The 24,337-nt window shown below is 36.9% G+C and overlaps 1 protein-coding gene across 1 annotated transcript in view; it reads left to right on the top strand.

Moving 5' to 3' along the window:
- MAGI2 (membrane associated guanylate kinase, WW and PDZ domain containing 2) overlaps nt 1-24,337 on the top strand; it is a 978,709-nt gene that overhangs the window by 420,038 nt on the left and 534,334 nt on the right. Inside the window, exon 3 of the mRNA XM_087434019.1 lies at nt 3,468-3,587. Within this exon, the coding sequence (XP_087290145.1) occupies nt 3,468-3,587 (120 nt within the window). The remainder of the gene's footprint in view (nt 1-3,467; nt 3,588-24,337) is intronic.

Raw genomic sequence — 24,337 nt, 5'->3', positions numbered from 1 at the left:
GCAGCTCCCATGCAACCTTTGACAGAAAGCTTCTAACTGATGTGCTCTGCCAAAAAGAGGGAATAGACCACAAAAAGAGACATGAGATCTGGGAAACAGGGGATACAACCCAGGGAAGAGGTGAAGTGAATCCCCTACATTGGAGCAGGTCAGAAGGCTCCAGGAGAGATTTCAATAGTATAAATTTGATGAAATATCTAATACACTTGTATATTTTGAGAGGAGATTTATCCAACAAGGAGAGTTAATTAATTGAATTATCAATTAGTATATGGAAAATTGGAAATGAAAACATTAAATCTAGAGTAAACAAAAACTTATACAAGAAAGTATAATTAGTCAGTACACTGCAAGGTTCAGTTGGGAATGGATTTACATAGTATTATTACTGTAAACATCAGATGATAATCTAAACACAAGTTTGTTCTATTAGGAGAATGGGAGGAGGAAAGAAGGAGGAAGTGATGTGTAGAAGTGAGGGCAAAAAAGAGTTAAATCTTCATTTTCTTTACCAAGAAATCAAGAAATAATGACTAAAGCAAAAAAACAAGAGACATTGTAAATAAGTTATTTAAAGATATGCAGGTAAAGCAAAAGAATCAGCTAAAAGAATTGAAAGAATTTGCCTCTGGGATAAAGGGAAAGGTGTGTGTGTTAGGGGGGTGGGGTGATTTTTTTAAAACATAACAAACCTTGTAGAATTGTTGGAATCTTTAAAATATCTGTATATGTAACTTTAATGAAAAATAAAAATGAAAGTTTGAAAGAAGGCAGAGGAGAAGGGTTTCGTCTTAGCAAGATGGATGGATGATTCCAATTAAGGGTAAAGATAATGCAGATAAAGGAAGTAGAAATTAGGAAACTTTAGGGAATTTGACTTCAGATTATCTCTTACTTTACCAAAAAGAAAATGAACTAATGTCTTCTGCTGAAAGTCAAAGCAGTTGAGTATTAGAAAATGGTTGGATTGTGACAGAGAGGGAAGAAGACATGTATAAAAGGATTGCCAAGCGTCGGTAGAATCAGCCTGACATTAGATAACCTGAATTTGTAGGGTACTTTGTCAGTGAAAATTCATGGTTTGCTGTAGCAACTGCAGTCTATGAATGAAATAGCCAATAGTGAACTTGGTGGCTTATTAAGAGTCAGGAAATAGTGAAGGTGAACTAAAGGAAAGAAGAGATTCTAGGTTGTTCCCAGTTCCTTAGTAATTAGAGAGGCAAATGAAGCCAAATTTGGGGAACATCAGGGAAATTAGGAGAGATCAAGAGACTGGAGATTATAATTAGCAAAAAGAAAAGAATAAGAAAAGAGATGTGAGATGGATGTCAAAGATGGGAACTGCGAAGTTTGAGACTGTAGTATAGAACTTCTTCAAGCAGCAATGAGGTAGGTGAGCCCTCAGTCCAAACAGGCAGCCAGCATCAAGCAGGTCAATAGCAACAGGTGACACTGATGCAGCCACTAGGAGTCTGCATCCCTGAGGCAGGAACTCGGTCACATTGGCCTGAGGGGCAAGGTGGAGATGGAAGACCTCCCAGTGAACCAAAGTACCGATGTCTTCCCAAGAAAAGCACAACCACAAACGCGTTCACTAGAATTTGGTACAGGCAAGCAACTCCACTCAAGTCCTGTGCTCACGTTGTGCTCGGAGTGCATTAATGCACTGCAAGCAGTTAATTGATCAAAGCGTGCAGCTTCTGAAATATGCAGATAAATTAGGAAGGAAAATTGAAACTTTGTTATGTGATTTTTCTTAATGATTAGAGTGTGTTATAAATAAACAGGAAAACAAATTGATTGCCAAAAACCATGTTAATGCCCTTTTAATTCACAAGGGTTAAGTACATAAAAGTCAGGATATTGAAAGTTAAGGTTCTTATTGAAACACTAATTTGACAGCATTATGCATACTAGGTGTGGGAGGTTTATATTTTATAGCATGAAAGCAGTACGAAATATTGCAAAATGTGGCTCACTTAAATAAAATAAAATAAATTCAGAGGAAAGTCATTAACCATGATTATGGAAAAAAATTGTTTTGCAACCGCCAAAGAAGGGTTATAAAATTTAATTTTAGAAAATAATGCCTTCAAATCTTAAAAAATGTTTTCAATGCAAATTATTCATTTTTACCAAAAATCAATTTTCCTAGCACATTGTATATTCTGACATTAATTTATGCCTCTTATTTGTAGTCTGGATTTAATCCTAATAGACCACAAGGAGAACTCACTGGCTATTTTCATGGCCTAGTTGATAAATATTTCAAACAGTGAAAATAAAATGTAGGGATTCGAAATACTTTTTGTTTAGTTTATAGAGAATATGGAGGAGATTGTAAATGTGAAGAAGCCTGCCCATGTACTATCACCTTGCTAATATATTTGCCCTCTGTATATTTCTGGATACTATTTGTGTGTATGCATTATGGGAATTCCAATCTGAACATGCAAAATGTCTTAAGTAGGTGGCATAGAAAAAGAAAAGAAGCAGCTTGAGGCGTGTTCAAGGCTGGAAGTGTACCAGAAAACAAGCCCACAGCTTTTCATACGTCTCATTTTGGTTCCCGCCTTATGAACTGGTCAGCGGGTCTGGAGCCTGAGCTCTCCAGTAGAGCTGTACTGAGCCACAGGCAGATGCTCCTGTCACCTGGGCTACAGAAGCTCCATTCACTCTACAGGTGATGCAGGAAACAGGAGTGGTGGACCCCTGCAGACCCCTGGGAGTGTGTCACCTCGCAGTTCAGTCAGAATTAAAGGCAATAAGGAAGGAAGTAAGAAGGAAGGAAGGAAGAAAGAAAGGAAGGAAGGAAGGAAGGAAACTATCTTACTAGCATTATAATTCTAACTCAATTATAATAATTACTCAATTCCATTATTATTTAATTTTTTATTTTTAAGTAATAGTAAAGATTTTGTGATCCTTTAAATCAAATGTGTTATTATTTGGTGCAAACTTAACAAATGAAAACCAACAGTCCCCACCCCACCCCACCCCCAAAGGAGCAGATCATGAAAATTTAAAGATAAATTGACATTTTGCTAACATTTCTATTCTCCATTGTATTTTATGTCATAGCAAAGCAGTCTCCAGAACAATAGAGGTCCATTCATGGAAGTGAGATATGTAAATTCCTGAGCCAGCAGACTCCTGTCCCAATGTTCAAACCACCTCTTCACAAAGGACACAATGGTCTGCATTTTTCACTGAAAAATCTATGCAGCCACATTCCATGGCAATGAACTCTTTATAAGCTTGATGAAGAAAAATGCTTTGTATATTTACTTTAGTCATTACCCCTTGCTATTTTCTGTTTCCAAACAAACAGAAGGACAAATGCAGACTGCCAACTCGCAGGATGTACAAACAAGTGTTATTGAATATTCAGAAATATTGTGGTATTTCTAAAGTTCAACAACAAATCACTTAGAGTCTTTCTTTTGTTTCTAATTTTCCTTATTCAGGCACCACAAGGCCACATAAGGAGGGTGAGGTCCCTGGAGTGGACTATATTTTCATCACCGTTGAAGATTTTATGGAATTGGAGAAAAGTGGTGCCCTCCTAGAAAGTGGGACTTATGAAGGTAAGCATGACTCGACTGCTAATCTATTCCTTGTTGCATCACATTTTTCTCCTTTAATTGAAATGCATTAGGACACCACCTTACTGTTTTTGGTTTGAGAGCTTTAATAAGGTCATTTTAGAAATGTATTTCCTAAAGAAAGGTTAAAATACTTCTGGATTAGTTCTACTCTTAAGATGCCGAGAAAAATGTATATGTATATTCCCACGGAAGTATCCTTGTGATTGCCTCCTAAGGCTAAGCTGTAATCTTCCAGATAAATTATCTTCATCTTCAGGTAGCATCTAAGAGAGCCCAGGGCTTGAGTTCTAGTCCCGTCAGTATCTCTGTGTGGTTTTCTCCAGTTACTTCACTTTGCTGGCCTTCCCTTGCCTTCCATACAAAATGATAGAGTAGGAAAATGTGATCTGTGTGTGAACACTAAAGCTCTACCACAATTAGCAAGACTCCTTGTGAGTCAAAGATGAACAACAGATGAAACTAACACCTTGAATGTGGGAAGGATGTTGCCGTGGAAAGAGCACTGTATATGAGCCGGAATCTGCCTCAGTTCCAAACCTGGCTTTATTATTTACCCGCTATAAATGTTAAGTAACCCAGTTAGCATCTCTGAACCTCAGTAGTCTTAGCTGTAAAAGGGGAATGATAGCATTGAAAATTATAAATAAATAACATGTTGACATGATTGCATTTATATGCTTACGTAACATCTACATGCATATAGTTTGTCTAATGAAATTATATACCTGTGTATGTATAATGAAATTTTAAAATAATATAACTACAAAATAGTTGAAAATAATACTTTTATCCCTACTTCTCAGTTATTATATGTATAAACTATATTTATATGTATTATTTTTAAGTCCAAAGATGAATCTAGTTTTACTGAACTGCAATTAATAATGAGTGATAGTGAAAACAAAATTCATGACATACACATTGCTCCTTAGCCCATCAAATGTCTGGGATCTGCCATCAGCAAACAAGCTGGTTTGTTAACAGTTTGGCACTCCACTTCCGCCTTCATTTACCTGTGGATGTGAAGTGGACTACAGAACTCAGTATTTTTAAGTTGTTAGAAGTATTAAAATCTCTTCTTTTACTTCACACTCCTAAGGCAATTTAGGCTGGGACATATGCCTAAGTTATGGCTGAGACATTTAGTTTTGTATTGCCACATTTATAGGAAATAGGCAAAACTACCCAGGAAAAGAAAACAGTTTCATACATGAGTGTTGTTTCTTCTTAATATTGTCAAAAAAAAAAAATGATAGTGGAGATTGATTGAAAATATTTTAAATAAAGAAGGTGTGTTGATCATATAAGCTGCCTTAAATTATATATGAAAAATAACTGTTTAAATTATAGAAAATAATTATATCAAAGAAGTCAGAGTGAATAAACAATAAATTTTGCAGTATATTTTTCTATGGGCTTTGTGACATTATTTCGTGGCATTTATTAGTTTGCCTGTCTGCCAATAATAATGTATTTTATTTAATTACTTTATTTAAATATCTTATTTATGTAGCAAAGAACCAGTGGCTTAACATACAGGAGCATTACAAGAGTAGTATGATTAACAATGTGACCTTTTCTTTTTGTCTTTAAAAATAAAGACTGTTTTAACTGTATAGAAGGTGAAAAAATTAAAACAAATGTTCATGTTAAATTTCCAGTATTCTTGGGATAAACTAGATGTCATGAGATTTAATATCAACATTTTAAACTATAGCCTAGGTTAAATTTTAAGTTCCAGTTAAATTTTGAGGAAAATATGCTGAAAGCATAGAAACATAACCAAGTTTTGTGAGCCAGGGTGGGTTGTCCTGAATCTTCTTCAGACATCTTTTCAGCATTGAGTTTAGTTTGCTAAATTTGGTGCCAACTTGTTAATCGCCCCAGCATACAGAGAGCTGATCCTTGAATGATAAGGCTGATTTACATCTGTGACTTTGGGAAATCAATACCATTGTTTACAAATACACACTAGGTACTTAAATAAATAAGAAGCCCTTTTCTGAGGTCACATAACCATCTGGGTGGACACCTAGGGAACCCTCTCAAATCTTAAGATCTTCACATTTTCCTACAGTTAGAGTTGAAGTAACAGTAGAATTGACATTCTAATAAAAATCACTGCTACTCCTTCAAATTGATCATAAACTAGAGTCGGGGCAACCACTTAATGTGTTATTTGTCAAGGAAACCTCAAGAATGCCTTTTCTGCTATTTGTGCTTTCAGAATATATAGAGTAACAATCATGTGCTACTCAACTAGACAAAGAAAGACCTGAGAGCTTTAATATTTGTCAAACTCTCATGATATCAATCTCTCATAAGGTTTCTTTAATAAAATCCCAGTTTGTCTGTTATATGCTCTCCCTTCTGCAGTGTTTTGGCCATAGCTCCCTTCCCCTCCTCCTTACGAGAACATTCTCATGCCTTCTCAGTAGTCTTTAGAACCCTCAGCCAGGCAAGAAAATTCATCTCTGTTATCTGTGAATACACTAAAGAAATTAAGAAGAAATTGAGTTACTCTCAGCATTCAGGTTACAGACCTGTTAACCATGTGGTGTCCTTAAGACTGCTTCCAACCCACAAACCAGAACATCAAAGCTGCTAATGCAACTGGAGGTAGGGAGATAGCCTCTGCTTCTTATTGCCCATAGTGCTTCCCAACTTGGTGTATTTCTTCTTAGAGACTGTGAACCTGTTCATTTTTTATTAGCAAAGATCAAGGAAGTCCTCTATAAAATGTCTAGTTAAGCTGCTCATCATTGAGAAAAGCAGCCTTTTAGCATTCCTGTGCTTCTCCCCCACCACTCAGTTTCAGAACAGGAAACGCCCATCTGAAAAGCAGTTATGAGGAAGAATATATTTTTTTAAGCATTTCTCATACATATACATTTTTGTCTTATTGTCAATAATTCTAATTTTAATCCTGGTGAATATCGGTAGCTAAAATGGAGTTTGTCCTTTGATTAGAAACGAGATGGACTGTTTTTAATTGCAGTTCTGCCTCTTAGAAATTGGCTCAAAGTCCTTGCTCCAATTGAACAATCCTATTACTTACCAGAGGCTGCAAGGAAGGCCCTAATGTGCTTGAGTTACCATCTACAGATATGCCACACGTCCCTAGGCAAAATTTTAGCACATTCTTAAAGACTTTTTCTGCATCACTAACCCCTCACCCAGTCTAAGCACCTTATTTCAGTTTACTATACAACAGCTGCTGGATCACCTTGCATGTAAATGACCCAGAGGACTTGGTTCTGATGAACCATCTGATATTGGTAAAGAGAGTCTTTCCCATGACTTGCATGATCTCATCCTCACCTTTTCCTATTCAGTCAAGTTTAAAATTAAGTTAATAGAACAAGGCCCAGTGGTGATCCTGACAGAACTTCAAGTAACACAAAGGACACTGTGAACCTTCATGTCAGGACTGAAGGTGTAGGCTTCATGTGAAACACAGACCACAGAGCTCTTTGGATGAATGCAGGTAATTCCTTTGGAATTAAGGTCACATGCAGGTATAAGTGAGACACCAAAAGGTAGAATTAAATGAGTAGGTCTGGTAATCTAAAGGTTAAGTAATCCACGTACCTGGAAGGAAGTAGTGTCCTTGGGAACTGTCCAAAGTGCTGAATAACCCAGGGCTCTAAAGCAGTGAATCCTGCCTGACCTACTTCTTCCGGTTGTCTGGAATGTTACATTCATGATTTCACTGACCACTCACACTAGTTGTCTGCCTCGTCATTAACTAACCCCATGTCCGCTGAGCTATGCCTGGATTCTCATTTCATTTAATCCATCTGCTGACATCATCCACAGTCACGTTCCAGAGCAGCACTCTGTTTAACATACCCTACTGTATTTTGATGTTGTGCTTTTAAATTGAAAGAAAGCTATTTTTCTATCTATTGAAGAAGCTATTGATCTTAAGGGTAAATATTTCCTTTGAATGGGCATAAGCTCAATTGTAATATTGCCTGGATTTTTAAGAAGACCAAATTAAGACCAGCAAATTATTTGGGCATCTGACAGAATATAGTGCGAATGTGGCACTCACTTTCACCTTAATGCTGTGGTTCCTCATAATCATTTACCTTATTATGTATGGACTTCAGCCTGCTGCAAGCAGCTCACCTAATTTCTTTTCTTTTTTTATTTTTGTGAGGAAGATTGACCCTGAGCTAACATCTGCCAATCCTCCTCTTTTTGCTGAGGAAGACTGGCTCTGGGCTAACATCCATGCCTACCTTCCTCCGCTTTATATGGGACGCTGCCACAGCATGGCTTGACAAGCAGTGCGTCAGTGCGCGCCTGGGATCCTAACCGGCAAACCCTGGGCCACCACAGCGGAGCGCACACACTTAACCTCTTGCGCCACCGGGCCGGCCCTCACCTAGTTTCTTAAACAATTTTACAACAAGGACTGTGAAATTCAAGTTTTCTCCCATCTGCACAAAAAAGACTGCTGTCCTTCCTGGTGTAGAACATAAAATTCTATAAAAATTTAAGTATTTTTTTTTTATAATTTTATTTATTTATTTATTTTTTCCCCCAAAGCCCCAGTAGATAGTTGTATGTCATAGTTGCATATCCTTCTAGTTGCTGTATGTGGGACACGGCCTCAGCATGGCCGGAAAAGCGGTGCGTCAGTGCGCGCCCGGGATCCTAACCCGGGCTGCCAGCAGTGGAGAGCACGCACTTAACCGCTAAGCCATGGGGCCAGCCCAAAAATTTAAGTATTAACCCCAAGTAATATTCTAGGAAAATAAGTCAAGCACTCCTATGATGAAAGAAAAGATATGACAAATTTAACATAACCCTATTTCATTTTACTAAAATCAACATCAGTTGTTTTTTTTTAGCATGACCTCCATGTGTTTATTATTGAAATTTTGAATCTCTGTTCTTAATCAAGATAGCATTGAGTCATAAAGAGATACTCCATCCTAAGAAAAATCATTATTGGTACTATAAATAGTCTTGAGAAAAACCATTCTTCTATCAGTGCAAGTTTCTACCCACTGAAATGTAGATAATGTTTCCTGAAGGGCAGATCAATACTTAAATTGATGCTAAGATTGTTGTTATTCCAGGAGACCAAAATGAGATAAAATTTCTCTTTTTTCCCTTTCCCTTATACCCTATTACAATAGAAAATTTTTACTATGTAAGTTATAACCTCTAAGACAACAGTAGATTCTTAGAGCTTGCAGTTAAAAGGATCCAGCTGTTATTACATATCCAGATTGTAACATTTTTTTCTTTTGATACTTGCTTCTTTTTCTTTCTTTTGGCAATATTCCTACTGTGGAAGATTCTAAGCCATGCATTTGGGTGTTCATTTTAGGAACACTAGACATTTCCACATAAAGCTCACTAAATGTTTGACCAGTAGAGGAAAAACACACTTAGTAAAGTTTTACACCCCTTTGAGATCTTATAATGCCAGTTGTTTTTTTGTAAGTGATTCAATTTGTGTTCAGAGCTGTTGACTGAGTGTATGAATTTTGTATGCTGCTTTGCTCCTGTGTAAGGCACTAAGACTGGAAGTGTTATTGTGCATTAAAATGTGACAAAATTCCCCTTTGGTTTGCGACTTTTGTAATAAGCCCAGCCTTTTCCATAATATGTAATACAAATGCCTAGTTCTAAGGACTTTTTCCTCCCAAAAGAAACTAGAAGGAATGGACCAAGCAATTAATTAACTAATTTAATATTATCATATAAATTATAACTTAAAGATTAAAGTCAAGGAAAATAAAATGACTTGTTTGCTATTTCCTAAAGTACAACATTAGCCAGTTTACTGTTAGTTCTACACATTTTTGTTCAGTTGTAGCTGAAAGGAACAGAAACAACCTTCTGGAAGTATATTATTAAAATAAACCCAATATTCATGGGCGTGGGACTGACTTCTTCAACTCTCTCACAACCCATAATAATATTACGTAAAGCCTTGGTTTCCAAAACTGTGATATTCAGGGTTTAATTCCTTTCCCTCAAGCTCATGTCTTTAATTGCAATGATTTTCTAACTCCTGTACACATCACCTATAAATTTTTATCTGAAACAAATTGAGACTTTACTTGAAAAAAGATATCATGCCCCTCATTTAGTGAGAAGAAAAAAATACATGACTTAAAAAATGTTACTTATATTTCTCTCCACTGCTTCAACAAGCAGAACCTACCTGCCTTTGCTGATTGGGTGAATATCTTCAAATCCTCTGAGTTGTTTTTCTGAGTGGGCAAAAAAATGGATAACAATATTGATAATAAACATTTCATATTTTTTATGTGTATATTGCTGCAGCTATGAATATATATTGAGATATATTCACAGGATCTTACAATTCCATGACTTTCAAAGACAGTAAATTTACTTATTCCATAGGAGGCACATGACAGAGTCTTGATAAATTGATACAACAGTCTTCTACATGAGAGTCCGTATTTCTCTGAAGTAACATCGACATAATGATGGTCAGTGGCTCTTACCATTAGTCTTAGACATATAGACCTTCCCAAAGGAGAAATTTTATTTACCCCAGTTTTCTCGGTGGTGCTCTAATGTCCCCTTCCTGTCAAAGTTCCAAAGGAGAAAGGTAGTTCCTATCTCCTTTCAGAGACTTGTTTCATACATCAAAAATTTGAAAACTATAACCTAACATCCTACTCTACAAAAGTCATTTTTGTATCCGAATTTCAAATCTGAAAAATAAAACTTCCTGAGACATTCTTTCCTTGTATCTTCTATACTCCTGATCTGAGGGACAGAGGAGTCTAGAATCTAATTGACCATGTATCTGTTATTTCTCTCAGGAGGAATAGAAATCATAAAAAATAGAAAAAACAGTGCCCTAATTTTTATTGCTAAGTAAGTCCTTTATTTCAGAACATCAATCTTGATCTCCAGCAAAGTTACAATAGATATACATGGCTTTATGAATTGTTTTTATAAACTGCATCTTTCATTCAGACTGTGCACAAAAACAATATCTGAAACTTGAAGCCTCCATTGATCATGCTGCAAAGTAGGCAGATAGACTAAGTTCTCTGACTAAAAATTATGAAGTAACAGTTCTCAAAACTACCCTGCTGGCCTGTGTTTTAAGAAAAATCATGTTGTAGAAGATTCACACCATATGAAAGCTCTTCCTTGTGGGAGGCTTGGAAACTCTGGCAATTATGGAAAATCATTTATAACACTAGATTAAATTTTAGTATACTGAAGCAGTCAGTCCCTCCTTATATAATAAACAGTTCTCTTAGATCTGTTGCAGGCCGATTATGTACGTAACAACCAGATAAAACCAGGATCAAGTGGTCAACATAGCTTGGCTGCATGGGACTGTTTCCATTAAAGACTCTACAAATGTGAATTTTTAGGAACTAGTAAAAACACAAATTGATACTAGTTACTAGTTATAACAAAATGGAAGGTTTGACTTAGACTGTCTTCAGCCTATATATATTAGCTGTGCTGGCCTCTTTTCTGTTCCTCGGACAGAACAAGCACATTCCTACCCACCTGGAATCTAGCATTTGTCTTTTCATTTTCCTCGACTGCTTGTGTTCCAAATAACCACGTGTTCCTTTTTCTTACTTTGAGAACTCTTACCTGACAACCTTATCCAAAATTGCAGCTGCTGACCTTCTCCATCCTCTTCCTCTGATTTATTTTTCTTTATTGTACTTGCTTTAATTGAACATATATTCTATGTCCATTTGTTTGGTTATCGTCAGTATCCACCCACTTAAATTTAAACTTAAAGACTTCAGAAAATTTGTTTGGATCACTGCTAATTCTCGAGCTTAGAGTGGTCTCTGGCAACTAGGAAGCACTCAATGAATATGAGTTGAATGAATGAATGAATGCCCAGGTTCCTTCCTGAAACCCAACAATGGGAACCCCTTAGTCCCCGCATAAAAGTTCAGCCTGGCCTGAGACCCTGGGACACATCCGGGACACATCCACTTCCTAATTCAAATACTCTAGGTCAATAGTTTGGAGCTGCAGAATTAATTTGGCCTCAGAATCCTGTCCTAGATTAACCTTGTATCGTAATTGTAATAATTTTGTTCTTGTCTTAATTCTCGTGATTAACCTCATGAGTCCCTGTTCTAAGTTCTCATACAAGTTTCTCTCTCAGTACCCTACAAACTATAACACTTTCTCCAGAATTTAGTTCTTCTCTTGCTATGGCCATTCCTCACAGTCTGGTTTTCTCTACAGTAATTCATGGTACATATGTCAAATTACTCAAACTCTAAACCCAGTAGATTGTCAACAAAACCATATCTCCCACTAACTCCCCTCCCAACCCAAGTTCCATTGACTGTACCACCTAACTACTTCTTGGACTAATGGTAATTACCCTTTCCTATAACCCCTGTGTTTGTTCATGCTCTCTTTATTTTTTTCCAAAAGTATTACAAAGATGTTCTTGATTTCTCTACCTGTAGTACAGAAAGTCAGTGGAGAGTTGGAGAAGAGAAGCAATGAGGCCAAACCAATAGGAGAGATAGAAAGGTCCTGGGATAGATTGGAAAATATGCAAATTCAGAAAGTTATTTCAAAACAAAGGAACTAGAATGTGTGTTCTCTCACTAAAGAAATGTAACGGCATTGTAATTAACGTGGTCATGTGATGCTTGGAATTTATTAGGTATTTCACTAACATTTTCTGGCTGGTTTTCAATAAACTGTAAGGGAGCACGAGTTTGTTTAGTATTCTTTTATTCTTAGGAGAATTAACGGAAAGGAAATGGAAATAACATTTTATTAGATTATTAATTATACACTGCTAATAAGATTTCTACACTCCCCTCACTTCTCTCTTTTTTTCTTTTTACATTAAGGTGGCTTTAAATTTTCTTATAATATATGAAAGTTTGATTCCTTTCACTAAGCAGTTAATGGATAAGATGATAAATCTGAAAATTTCCTATTTTGAATTTGAATACTGATGGTAACAAATACTTAACACAATATAAGGAGTCAATAAGTGAAAAGTTTTAAACAATATACAGGAAGCTTAAACTGAGAGGAACTTTATGATGATGAGTAGCTGAAAGGAAAAAACTGGATTTAAAATTTCCAAATGAGTTTTGTTTCCTTTTCTCCCCTACCTCCATGCCATATCTGAGGATATTATAGCAAAGGGCATGCATTTGGCTAGAGAAACCTGTCTTTTGGCCCTGTGACCTGATGATACTGGAGGGTTATTTCCCAAAGGGATCTCTTTCCTCTGGGCTAACCCACAAGAACAAAAAAGTTTCTCCAGGTCAGGTCCTTCAGGATCATTTCCAAGAGGATTAGATATTTCTGATCTTCTGCTCCCACTCTCTGAGGGTGAGAGTAAATTGTCTCCAGAAAAATTCCAGAAAAATCTTTTGGTGCAGCTTTCTGGTTTCCCTGGAGGTGAAGCAAGTGTTATTATACTTGGACTGAAGTGTAACCCATTGCAACAAAGAGCACTCCTATCATTTCTACCTTCAAGGATGTCCAGGAATACTCATTTTCAAATAATATTCGCAGCTTCGGTAACCTTAACTTCTCTCCTCCCTCCTCCCCTATTTTCCCTCAATTTAAGAGTCGCATTTATGGTAAAATGTAGCAGTAAATTAGAAGGTGATGTGTGCAATGGTTTATGTAAGGGGGTGGCGGGTGGAGACTCCTGGAGGCAGGCACACTGACAGCCTGACAGTGACTGAGGACAGGGGAAAAGTACAAAAAGTATGCAGAAGAAATTAAAAAAACGGAGTCATCTGGGGTCGTTTGTTACAATGGGAGCACTCTTCCATCTCCCAGAGGACAGCAGAGGATTGCAACGCAGCACAGCTATTGATTTTCCTAGTAATGACCCTGAGCTATCCAGAAAAGGTTAAGTTATATGCAGAAAGGTAATATTTGAGAAAGATTTCCTTCAAAGGTGATTAAAATTTAAAAGTTTGAACTTATGAAGGGAAAGGCTAGAATATTGACAAATAGAATACCACATTCCCTGAAAATGCCAAGCAAATGAGATGCATCTCTTGGTATGAAATATTTTAACTATCCTCTGTCTAGAAGCTATCTATAATATGTATTCAAATTAACGCTTGATTAAATTGCTCAATAATTAATTTATAAATGCATTCTATAAATGCAAAGAAACCTGGTGTTCTTATATGCCCAAAACAATCTAAGCATATGTAAATATACTTAAGAAAAATGACTAGATAGTTTCCAATTATAATGAAGTTGGAAACTACATTCTCTTTGGCCCCAATAATGTTTGCCATTTTTTTTAGTCAGAAATTCTGTACATTGTATATTTGCAAAGCAACCTAATGAATGTGCTAGATTTAAAATTGATCTACAAAACTCTTGGTGCATTACCAAATTGTTTAAAATTAATGTATTAATAAAATGCAGATTTACAAGTTCATCCATTCTTTTTTTAATCTTAGCATAATAGTAGGTTGATTTTTTTTACCTTTTGAGACACTTACCTGACCCCCAAGGATCTTAAGGAGTGAAGCTGCAGACCACTTTCTCAAAGCCCATGTTTACAGTTAGGGAGGAAATAATACATCATTATCTTGGTTTATTTTCATGAAAAGTCCACATTCAGAGAGTGTTATATATACTCATCTTAGAAGCAAAATATATTAATTAGAAGTTAAAGCTATTTTACCCTGGGTAGCTTTCTTGCCCCATTATATTATCACATTTGCCCTTCATGTTCATGGTCCTACCTTTGTGCTAACCTTCATTTTAGTACTCTCCTTGTTTCTTTGTTTATTTTTAATATTTAGCTCCTGTCATATTTTCGTTCTCTCACAATTTAGATTTTCTTTTTACTGATCTTTCAAGTGTTTTGTTTCTACCAAAAGCTCATTGACATTATTTGTTTTCTTTCTGTTGCTTTGTTTATCCTTTGACTTCTGCTGAAAATTGAGAATCCTATGTGGATTCTCTACTATATTCATACTGTATATCCTAAAAATCCTCACCTATTGGGACATGTTACATTTTATACTTCTGTTGGTCTTATTTCTTGGTTTTGGCTGTTACATTTCAATAGTTTTTTTCATCTGTATAGCTAGAGGGAACAACAATGAGAATAATGGAGATGATATTTACAAATGTACCCTCAAGGCAGTGGCTCATTGTTGAATACAGCAGAAATTTAACTAAAATGACTTCTCTGTCAGGTATAAGAAGCAACTCTGTCTTAGAAATGGACATGCTCACTGGTGGTGTGTTGAAACGAAAGTTGTGTGGTTTGGCATGTTTTACTCAAAAACTGATACAATTTACACTGATTTGCCACACTTTCTATGTTATTACATAAGCCCAGTGGTATATTGCAATCAGCCCTGTTGGCAAATGGGTCCTACATACTTCCCATTTGCCTAAATGAAACTAATCATTTCAATTGATATTTTATCTTCATCATTTAATAAATTATATCATATCCTTGTAGTTCCGAAAATATGACATTTTCCTCTTTTATAATTCTTTAATCTTCAAATTCTCATCCATTTATGTAGGCAGGCCTTCTTAGTAGTAATTAGGAGGCTGTCGGGGGGAATAAAAATGTCTCTGAGTATGCAAAGATATTGAGCTAACAGAGAAAGAAATCTACTTTATTTTCATTTATTATTTTTTCTCATTTTATTTTTAATTTAAAATTTTACTTCATTTCTAAACCATCCCCTGTTAATGCTCATTCTCATCTCAACTAATCACATTCCCTGTATTCTTGTTGCTTATTATTTTCTATTCTTGGGTATCCTTGTTATTGATTTAATTCTATTATATACAATTTGAGATCACACTTGCTTCCTGGTAGACTCCTATAACTTCTTATTACAGAATAGGACTCAGAAATGTTATTTAATAAAATTATTTATATTCCTCCAACATGGGTTTCCAGTTACTCAAAAAGTGTTTTTCCTTTTCATGTTTCATTTATATTTTATGTAACTCCTCTATTATTGAAAAAATGTATCCTAATGGTATCTACTTTTCAGAAACAATAATAGAGGTAGAAATCATATAGGAGTGTAGGGAAGCATTCCCAAGAGTGAATGAAAGTAGATTACACTGCCTCAAACTAACAAAATATTGATCAAGATCTTGTCAAAGGTAACAAAATACATTAAATATGAGCATGAAAATATTGAGATGGCAGGTTGAGCAGCTAGAATTGGGTTATGAAGGGAAGCTGCTGGGGGGAAGGGATGGCCAGGTTGCTGGAGAGAGAATGGACTTTGACAGGCCCTGCTAAGGCAAGGCAGATTCAAGCTGTAGAAGAGTCATTCGTAACATTTTTATGCTAGCAATCCACTTCCAAGTACAAGAATTGTTGGCAGTGCACTTGAAGGAATTAAATACAACTACAATACCACCCTGTTCAGAGATGGGTGATTGTCTGATGGAGTTGTTTGCATCCCAGGCTGCATCTGTGTGTTCTAGAAAGTTCTGATCTCTTTGATGTCAACTAAACCATACCACCATGTCCATCACATCTTCTGACAAACAACACTGGAACAGAATCTGTCCTAATTTGCAGCAAAAAATAAGTTCTAAACATGTATTAAAATGCAGAGGATAGCCAGTGAAGGGTTGCAGCGTTCTAGGGAATCAAGGCATTGGCAGGGAACCACTGTGGCCTAGAGGAAGCCAGAATTGTTTGTCAAGCATGCAGTTGAGGCCTAGGAATTGCAAGTCCAAATGCGGGTCTTGGATTTGCCATGAACTTGGTGTTGGACGTTTACGACAGGGATATAGGAGAACATGAGCACTGTATTTAAATGACTGATGAAGTGCACATGGTAGGGAAATGAGACTCGTTCTCTGTGACCTTAAGGAGTGGAACTAGCACAAATAATAGATAAAGAAACCAAGATTGTGGCCTGATATTAAGAAATTCTTTCTAATAGCCGGGGCTGATGAAATAATAAACTGAATGCATTGGTAAGTAGTTGCTGGGGTTGCCAAACATGGACTAAGTTTGAGTTCTCTTGGCAGGGATGGTCTGAAAGGGATACACGCATGGACAAATATTTGGATTGAAATAACTACAGCCTCAAAACATCAAAAACAATACTAGATGTGATGGTTAATTTTATGTGTCAACTTGACTGGGCCATGGGACGCTCAGATATCTGGTTAAACATTGTTTCTGGGTGTCTGTGAGGGTGCTTCCACAAAAGATTAGCATTTGAGTCGATGACTTAAGTAACGCAGACAGCCCCCCCCCCCCAATGTGGGTGGGCATCACGCAATCTGTTGATGGCATGAGTAGAACAAAAACAAGTGAGACTACATCAAATTAAAAGCTTCTGCACAGCAAAGGAAACAATCAACAGAGTGAAAAGACAATCTACAAATTGGGGGTAGTATTTGCAACCATGTATTGAATAAGGGGTCAATCTCCAAAATATATAAGGAACTCCTGCAACTCAAGAGCAAAAACAAAAACCTAATAACCCAATTAAAAAATGGTCTATGAACTTAGACATTTCTCCCAAGAATACATACAAATGACTAATAGGTATATGAAAAAATGCTAAATGTCACTAATCATCAGGGATACATTTGACCACTAATGAGATGGAATACGTGGTGCAGCTTTCATAGAAAGCAAGTTTAATACAAAGGAAGAACTTTGTTAAGTGTCTCTGACTCCTGGCAAATACTAGCACTGCCAGCCCTGGAAACTGGGCTCTACCACTGAACCACTGCCATTGCACCCTAGATACCATGCTTAGCTCTCTCTGTGTCTTAAGTCAATCATTCCAGATTCAAAGTCCTCAGGAAGACTCTGACTGACTGAAATTAGATCACATGACTGCACCATAGCTGCCATGGTTCAGGGTGCTGTTTTCTTTCTTACCTCTGCAGTGGGAGGTGGATCCTCCTTTTCACAGTGCTTGCACAATGGTAGATTTCTCAAACAGAAAGACAAGGTTGAAATCCTGGACAGACAAACAGTGGTGTCCAGCCCACCCTCAGTATTACAGGCAGAGGCACTTGACAAAGGACAAAAGTCTTTGTAGGAAATATGTTCAAAAAGCAATGACCTTTGGATTATTATTGTTAATATAATTCGATTAGTATCTAGGGACTTGCCAAACCTTGGAAAATTTGCCCTACATTTACGAGTTAGTATAAAGGATGGAGAAGGGAGTAAAATTTTAAAATAGAAATGTTGCAATATTTTTTTTTTATAGAAGAAACAGCTCACATGTGAAAAATAGATGCAAAGAGAGCAGAAAATGTAAAGGAAATTATGGGAGGGTTATGTTAAGCAGAATACAAGGGCGTGTAAACTGCAAGACAAGGGGAAATTTTATAGAGCAGTCACTTTATATACATTTTAAAACTTTACCAATGCCATAAAATCCAAACACTATAATCCTGGATTCTTTGTCAAAAGTAGACCATCACGTGTAAAGATAAATTGAATTTCGATGTAAAAGAGAAACTAGAGGTAAACCAGTGTAATATTTTAGAGAATGTTTGCACAACTAACATTTTAGAAAACATTTCATAAACTAGCACACAATGAAAAACATTTAAGAGAAAATGGTACAGATGTTGGAATACCTATGCTATATATAACTTTCTCTCTCTCTCTCTCTTCCTGGTTCTCCTCTCCTCTTATCTTTGACCATTCTGTCTCATTTCACCTTGCTTATTACACGTATTGCTCTGCCTGGCCTCACAAAGTTGGTTAGTCTTAATTCTCTTTCTTCTCAGTCTGCACATACACCAATCAACTGGCCTCCTCTAAAATCTGTATCCCCAACTCAGATCTAGTTCCTAGGTCTGAACCTATATACAGCCTCCATCTGTAAAATTCTTTTAAATTGACTACACCACTCTGTCCCTCCTGTAGTCCCAATATCAGTAAATATTGTAGCTGTTTACACAATGGCCCAAGCCAGAAACCTAGGAGTCATCCTTGATTCCCCGCAGCATTCAAGTAATCTTCAAGTCCTTCCAATTCTACCTCCAAAACAACATCTCCCTAATGTGTGCCCCCTGGTCTATTCCCAGTGTCCCCACCATTGTTCATGTTCTCATCATCTCAGAGAACACCAGTAGAGTCCTTACTGGCCTTTCTCTTGGTGCTAGAGTAATCTAATACCCAAATCTAATCATGTTACTTCTCTGCTCAAATAGCTTCCATCAACTTCTCCATAAGTTTTTTATATGCCATAGAATGATTGGCCCTGTGGTCCCTGGCTGCCACATATCCCTCCACTCCACTAATTCCCCCCCCGCAAACACAAATTCCTTGAAGTTGCTCTAAAAGGTTACATTCTTCTACACCTCCATGGCTTTGTGCTTGGATTTCCCTCTGCTCCCCTCCAGGGTCCCCTGGTGAAATTCTGTTCATCGCCAAACAGACTTCAGTATGTTTTGTGCCCTGTGCCCCCTTATAGTCCATCACAGTAATTATAGAATTATAATATTTTGGTTGTCAGTTTTTTGTCTCTCTACCAGACTTTTAAACTCCTAGTACAGTTAATAGAATATAGTATTGGGCCGGCCTCGTGGCTTAGCGGTTAAGTGCGTGCGCTCCGCTACTGGCGGCCCGGGTTCGGATTCCGGGCGTGCGTCAACATACCGCTTCTCCGGCCACACTGAGGCCACGTACCACATACAGCAACTAGAAGGATGTGCAACTACGACATACAACTATCTACTGGGGCTTTGGGGGAAGAAAAGGAGGAGGACTGGCAATAGATGTTAGCTCAGATCCGGTCTTCCTCAGCAAAAAGAGGAGGATTAGCATGGATGTTAGCTCAGGGCTGATCTTCCTCACAAAAAAAAAAAAAAAATAGAATATAGTATGTACTCAGTGAATCTTTGCTGCATAGAATAGTAAAGAATGTTTCACTATGTAATTTTATATGTTAATCAGCGTTAGGTCCATGTAATCTTTCTCTTTAAAGGATCATGTTCCAATGTTCACCATCTCAGTGAACAACTCCTTATCCATTCATTTGCCTAAATTAGAATGCTAAGAATCACTCCTGACTCTTCCTTCTCCCTCACCTCCATATCCGTTCTATCACCAAGGCCAATCAATGTTACTTTCTAAACATCATTTGAATCCTTCCATTTCTCCTCAGTTCCACCGTTACCATCGACCTACTTAAGATGCAGTATTTCTTCCTATATTGCTGCAATAAGTCTCCTAAATCGCTTACTTACATGTAGTCTAGACTCTCTCCACTCCAATTTTCATATTGCATTCAGAGTTATCTTTTCAAAATGCAAAACCAACCCCACTTCTCTTCCACTGTCACCCCCACTCCCTACACACACACACACATACAAAAATCCATGGATCCATGGCTTAACTTTGCCCTTGAGAATAAGAAATTGGAGGCAATCTGGTTTTCCATCATTGAGAGTACAGATATGTAAAATGTGATGGGACACATGGGGTGTCCTTCAAAAGTAAGAAGCAACAGATTACATGTACTCCTAATTACATGAATGGATCTTAAGAACATGGTTCTTAATAGAAAAAGTAAGCTAAACACCATCTGTATCACAGTGCCATTTACATGAATTTAAATGTATGCATACAAAACAACAATTAATACCAATAAGGGTATATTCAAACACAAAAGTATGTTTCTTACACTTCCTGCTCCCATTCCCTGCTTCATTTTCTCCTTAGCACCTAACATCTAACCAACTCATGTTTTACTTATTTATGTCATTATTTCTCTGTTTTCCTCATTATAAATGTAAGCTCTGTAAGGGATTTAAATCTATTTGGTTCACTGCTATTCTCCCAATTCCTAGAGTGGTATGTGGCTCATAGAAGGTGCTCAATAAATATTAGTCTAATAAGTGAAGTTTCCTTTGGTACATTAGAATATCTATCCATGGGGTATGTGTGGGAAAATGGGATTCAGTATGAGGATAAAAGGCAATCAGTAAATTAATCAATCAAACAAATCAACAATAAGTGGGGAGACCAAAATCTTTCACATGATCTGCAAAACCCTTCAGGTTCTAGTTCATATCTGTCTCTGGAGCACCATCTCTCCCAGTGCTCTCCCTGCCCATCAATGTATTTCAGCCACCTGCTCCCAGTTCTTGAAATGCATTACGTTTCCTGACACCTCAGAATCATCATGCCTATTTTTCTGTTTGTCTAAAGAACTTTTCCTTTTCATACTCCCCTATCTCCAATAGTTCTTGGCCTGGTTAAATCCTACTCATCCTTTAGACACCAGCGCAAAGGCCACTTCTTCAAGAAACCTAGCGGCACTCTGGTAGTCTATGGTACTATTGTTGAATCCTGTACTCAATCCTATTTCTTCTGGATATCTGTATATCTACATATCAGATGTGCTTATGCATTCAATTTTATGTTATTTCATTAGTAGCAATCTACCTCACCAGTCTGTAAGCTCCACAAGGTCAGGGAATGTTCCTGCTGTGATCATTATTGTATTTCTGGCACTACTTGGCACACAGTAGGTATTCAATAAATATTAGCCATTTGAATGAATGAGTCTCTTTTTATACTTTTCTCTGTGGCCTTTAACAAAAGAGAAATGTTATCTACCAGAATTCCCGTAAATCAAGAAAGCTTCACCTTTTGAAATTTTTAGTCCATTTCAAGGTCACTCTTCTTTCAAAATGGCCTCATACAGGTCTCATTGTCTCATCAGAAACAACATCAAGGTCACCAGCCTAGAAAATATTTCCCCAGAATAGTCATCTAACAGAGGTAGAAGACAACAAGCTCATTTTTCAAATTAAGAGCAACCTATATTAGAGCATTTTCTGTCATTACTTGCTCCTTTAAGAAAAACATTTAAGTTAATTACGTACAAGAAAATGAATATTTCTTTTGCCTTCAAGCCAGACCCTATGCCTTGATCAGCTCAAAATTTTGTAAAAGATTTCGTACTTTTCATTATCAGTTTTCTTGGCACTCCTCAGTGTTTCTGTCACTTTAATTGGAAAAATACAGGAGGTCTTTGATGACTGAAAGAATGAGTTCCCAAACCCAGCAACCAGTGCCTGCGATTGCTTATTGTGAAAGGAGCTGGCTTTTCAAAGTCAGGGAGCTGAAGCTTTGATCAGATTGCTCTTAAAATCACCATTAACTGCCCCATTATTTCCCATTATTATAATTCTTGTTTAATCAATTAATTGCAACTCCTTTTCTAAAGCTGAAAGTGAAGAATAAATGAAAGCTGACAAACAAAATCTGTGTGATAATATGAGTTTCCTTTTTAAAATGATGTTCCTAACCTCTTTGTAGGTTTACTTTTTCCTAATAATGTATTTGATAGAAAAGATTTATCTATCTAAATGATCAAAGTGAGCATAAAAAACATTCTGTGGGGAGATATTTTTCTCATTCTACATAATTGTATACATGGGTCTTTGCTAATGTGGCCAATCTTGCATATGCCTGCACTTCCCATCCCTTTCATTTGTTTTATTCTTGTGAAAATGCTCTTAGATTTAAACAAAAATGCCCTTGGATAAAAGAACATAGCATTTCCACTCAGTTCTGAGTGCAAAGACTCAATCAAATGTTCGCAAAGACTTGGCTTCAAGCTATCCAAGACAAGAAATCTTCCAAAAGGAGAGAGAAAGTATTTAATCTTTCTGGAAATTACAACATATAGAGAGGAGGCAGTGAGAGAAGAAAAAAGACTGTATTCTTCCAGAGTTTTGGTTAGGAAAGCTGAAGTACAGTGGAGTTAGCTTTCAAATCCTTGGAAGAATTGGGCAGTGGAACTGTCTATGTAGCTTTAAGTTAGGGGGTAGAGTCTACTGATGATTCCTCGTGTTCAAAGCTAAGAGATCCAGCTAAGTAGGAGTCGGACTTGCCTGCCTCATCATTACAAGAGGAAGGCAGCTTTTGTGCCCCTTATACTATATGCAGATGGGAAGAAGCCCAAATGATACACAAACGAGCCAAGCTTAATATTCTATGCTTGTGTTAATTCTTTCTTGTTTTCCTAATGTAAACCCTTCAAAGTCTGTAACTATATCTCATAGGTTACATTGCAAAGTGTAAAGATTTGGACTTCTTTGCTTTGGAAAAGGAAAGTTTGGGAAAGTAACGGGGTGGGGGGTATCATTGCCCAAAACATTCAGACATTGAAATTTTAAGAAGTTGAAATTACTCTAGCCTCCAGTAGGAATGCAGAATATGAATGCTGTTTAAAGTGCTCCCAAATACCGAAAGAAAAAAAAGGTTTTTGCAATGTCTCAAAGTAAACAACCAAAATTTCCTGAGATGAGGTAGATAGGACTTCTAAGATCTTTTATATAAAGCATATAACATGCTGATTCTCAGAAGGTGAATTTCAGAAAGAATGCCAAGAATATTCTTGTGAAAAAAAATTATTAAGAATGATTGACGAATAAACCACATTTTCAAATGTTTGGGCCATCGAGAGGAATATTTAGTTTATTGAAATACACATTTGCTTTACTCTAAACTATGAGAGGGATGAATCAGATCCAAGAATTAGACTTGCATCTTTCTGTAAATTATTGCCAGATAAATATTATTTTTATTTTGACAAAAAAATATATGAACATATTTTAAAAAGTCAAGTAGCACAGAAAGGCTCATATTTAATAACAAGAGTGTCCTGCTACGCCTGTCAACAACCCACATTCTCCTCCTTAGAGGCATCACTTGCAACTTCTTTAGTAGTTCAATCTGATATGTGACTATGTATTTAAAAATAATATCCTCGTACTGCTATTTTTTGGTTTATCAATTTTAAAAATTACATTTTGGGGCGGGTCCCGTGGCTTAGCGGTTAAGTGCATGCGCTCCGCTGCTGGCGGCCTGGGTTCGGATCCCAGGCGTGCACTGACGCACCGCTTCAACGCCCATGCTGAGGCCGCGTCCCACATACAGCAACTAGAAGGATGTGCAGCTATGACATACAACTATCTACTGGGGCTTTGGGGGGAAAAAATAAATAAATAAAATCTTTACAAATAAATAAATAAATAAATAAATATTACATTTTGATTCCTAATCTAATAAATTATGTTTTAGCACTCTTTTCCATATACACACCCCCCACACACCTGTACCCCCCCTCTTCCCCTCCTGGGTAATCACAATTTTTTAGTAAATTCACCCATGATTTATTTTATTATGATTATATAAATATTATTTACTCCTGAGACAAGTGGTATACTATGATTTTATGTGTCCTTTTTCCCATGAATTAATAATTGCCTCATTTTTCCATTTGCTTAATTTTCTAATTAGGTATTGCTAAATTTCCCAAATGCACCAATAATTTTACAAAATGCTGATGGATAACATTTTCGACACAAACACATAGGATAATTTATAAGTTCCTTTTTCCCCCTTCTTGCTTCAATCTGTTGATCATTCTTTTGTATGGCATCATGTTTTTATTTCATAGATATAACATCTATATTCTAAAACATTTGTCTTCTGTTCCCAGAAGAGGCTCTGCTTCCCCCAGTTTCTACTTTTCTCTTTTGGTCTCTGAATGTTGGAGGTTTCTACAGAGGTCGAGTGATTCTCGGCTGTGCATGTTCCAGGGTGAGGCAGTGAGATGCGTAGTTTAGAGGACTTATAATACCCCTCCATGTTAGGGAAGAGGGCTGTTGACTGGTGGGCTTCATTCAGGGGGACTGGGGAGCATCTTCAGGGGGAAGGGGAGCATCTCCAAACTTCA

The sequence above is a fragment of the Ceratotherium simum genome, chromosome 1 (genome assembly GCF_057802395.1).
Source record: "Ceratotherium simum simum isolate JZ-2026a chromosome 1, ASM5780239v1, whole genome shotgun sequence".
In the NCBI taxonomy this organism is placed as follows: Eukaryota; Metazoa; Chordata; class Mammalia; order Perissodactyla; family Rhinocerotidae; genus Ceratotherium; species Ceratotherium simum.
The sequence above is the reverse complement of the archived record's forward strand: the minus strand, read 5'-3'. Positions and strand labels throughout refer to the sequence as shown.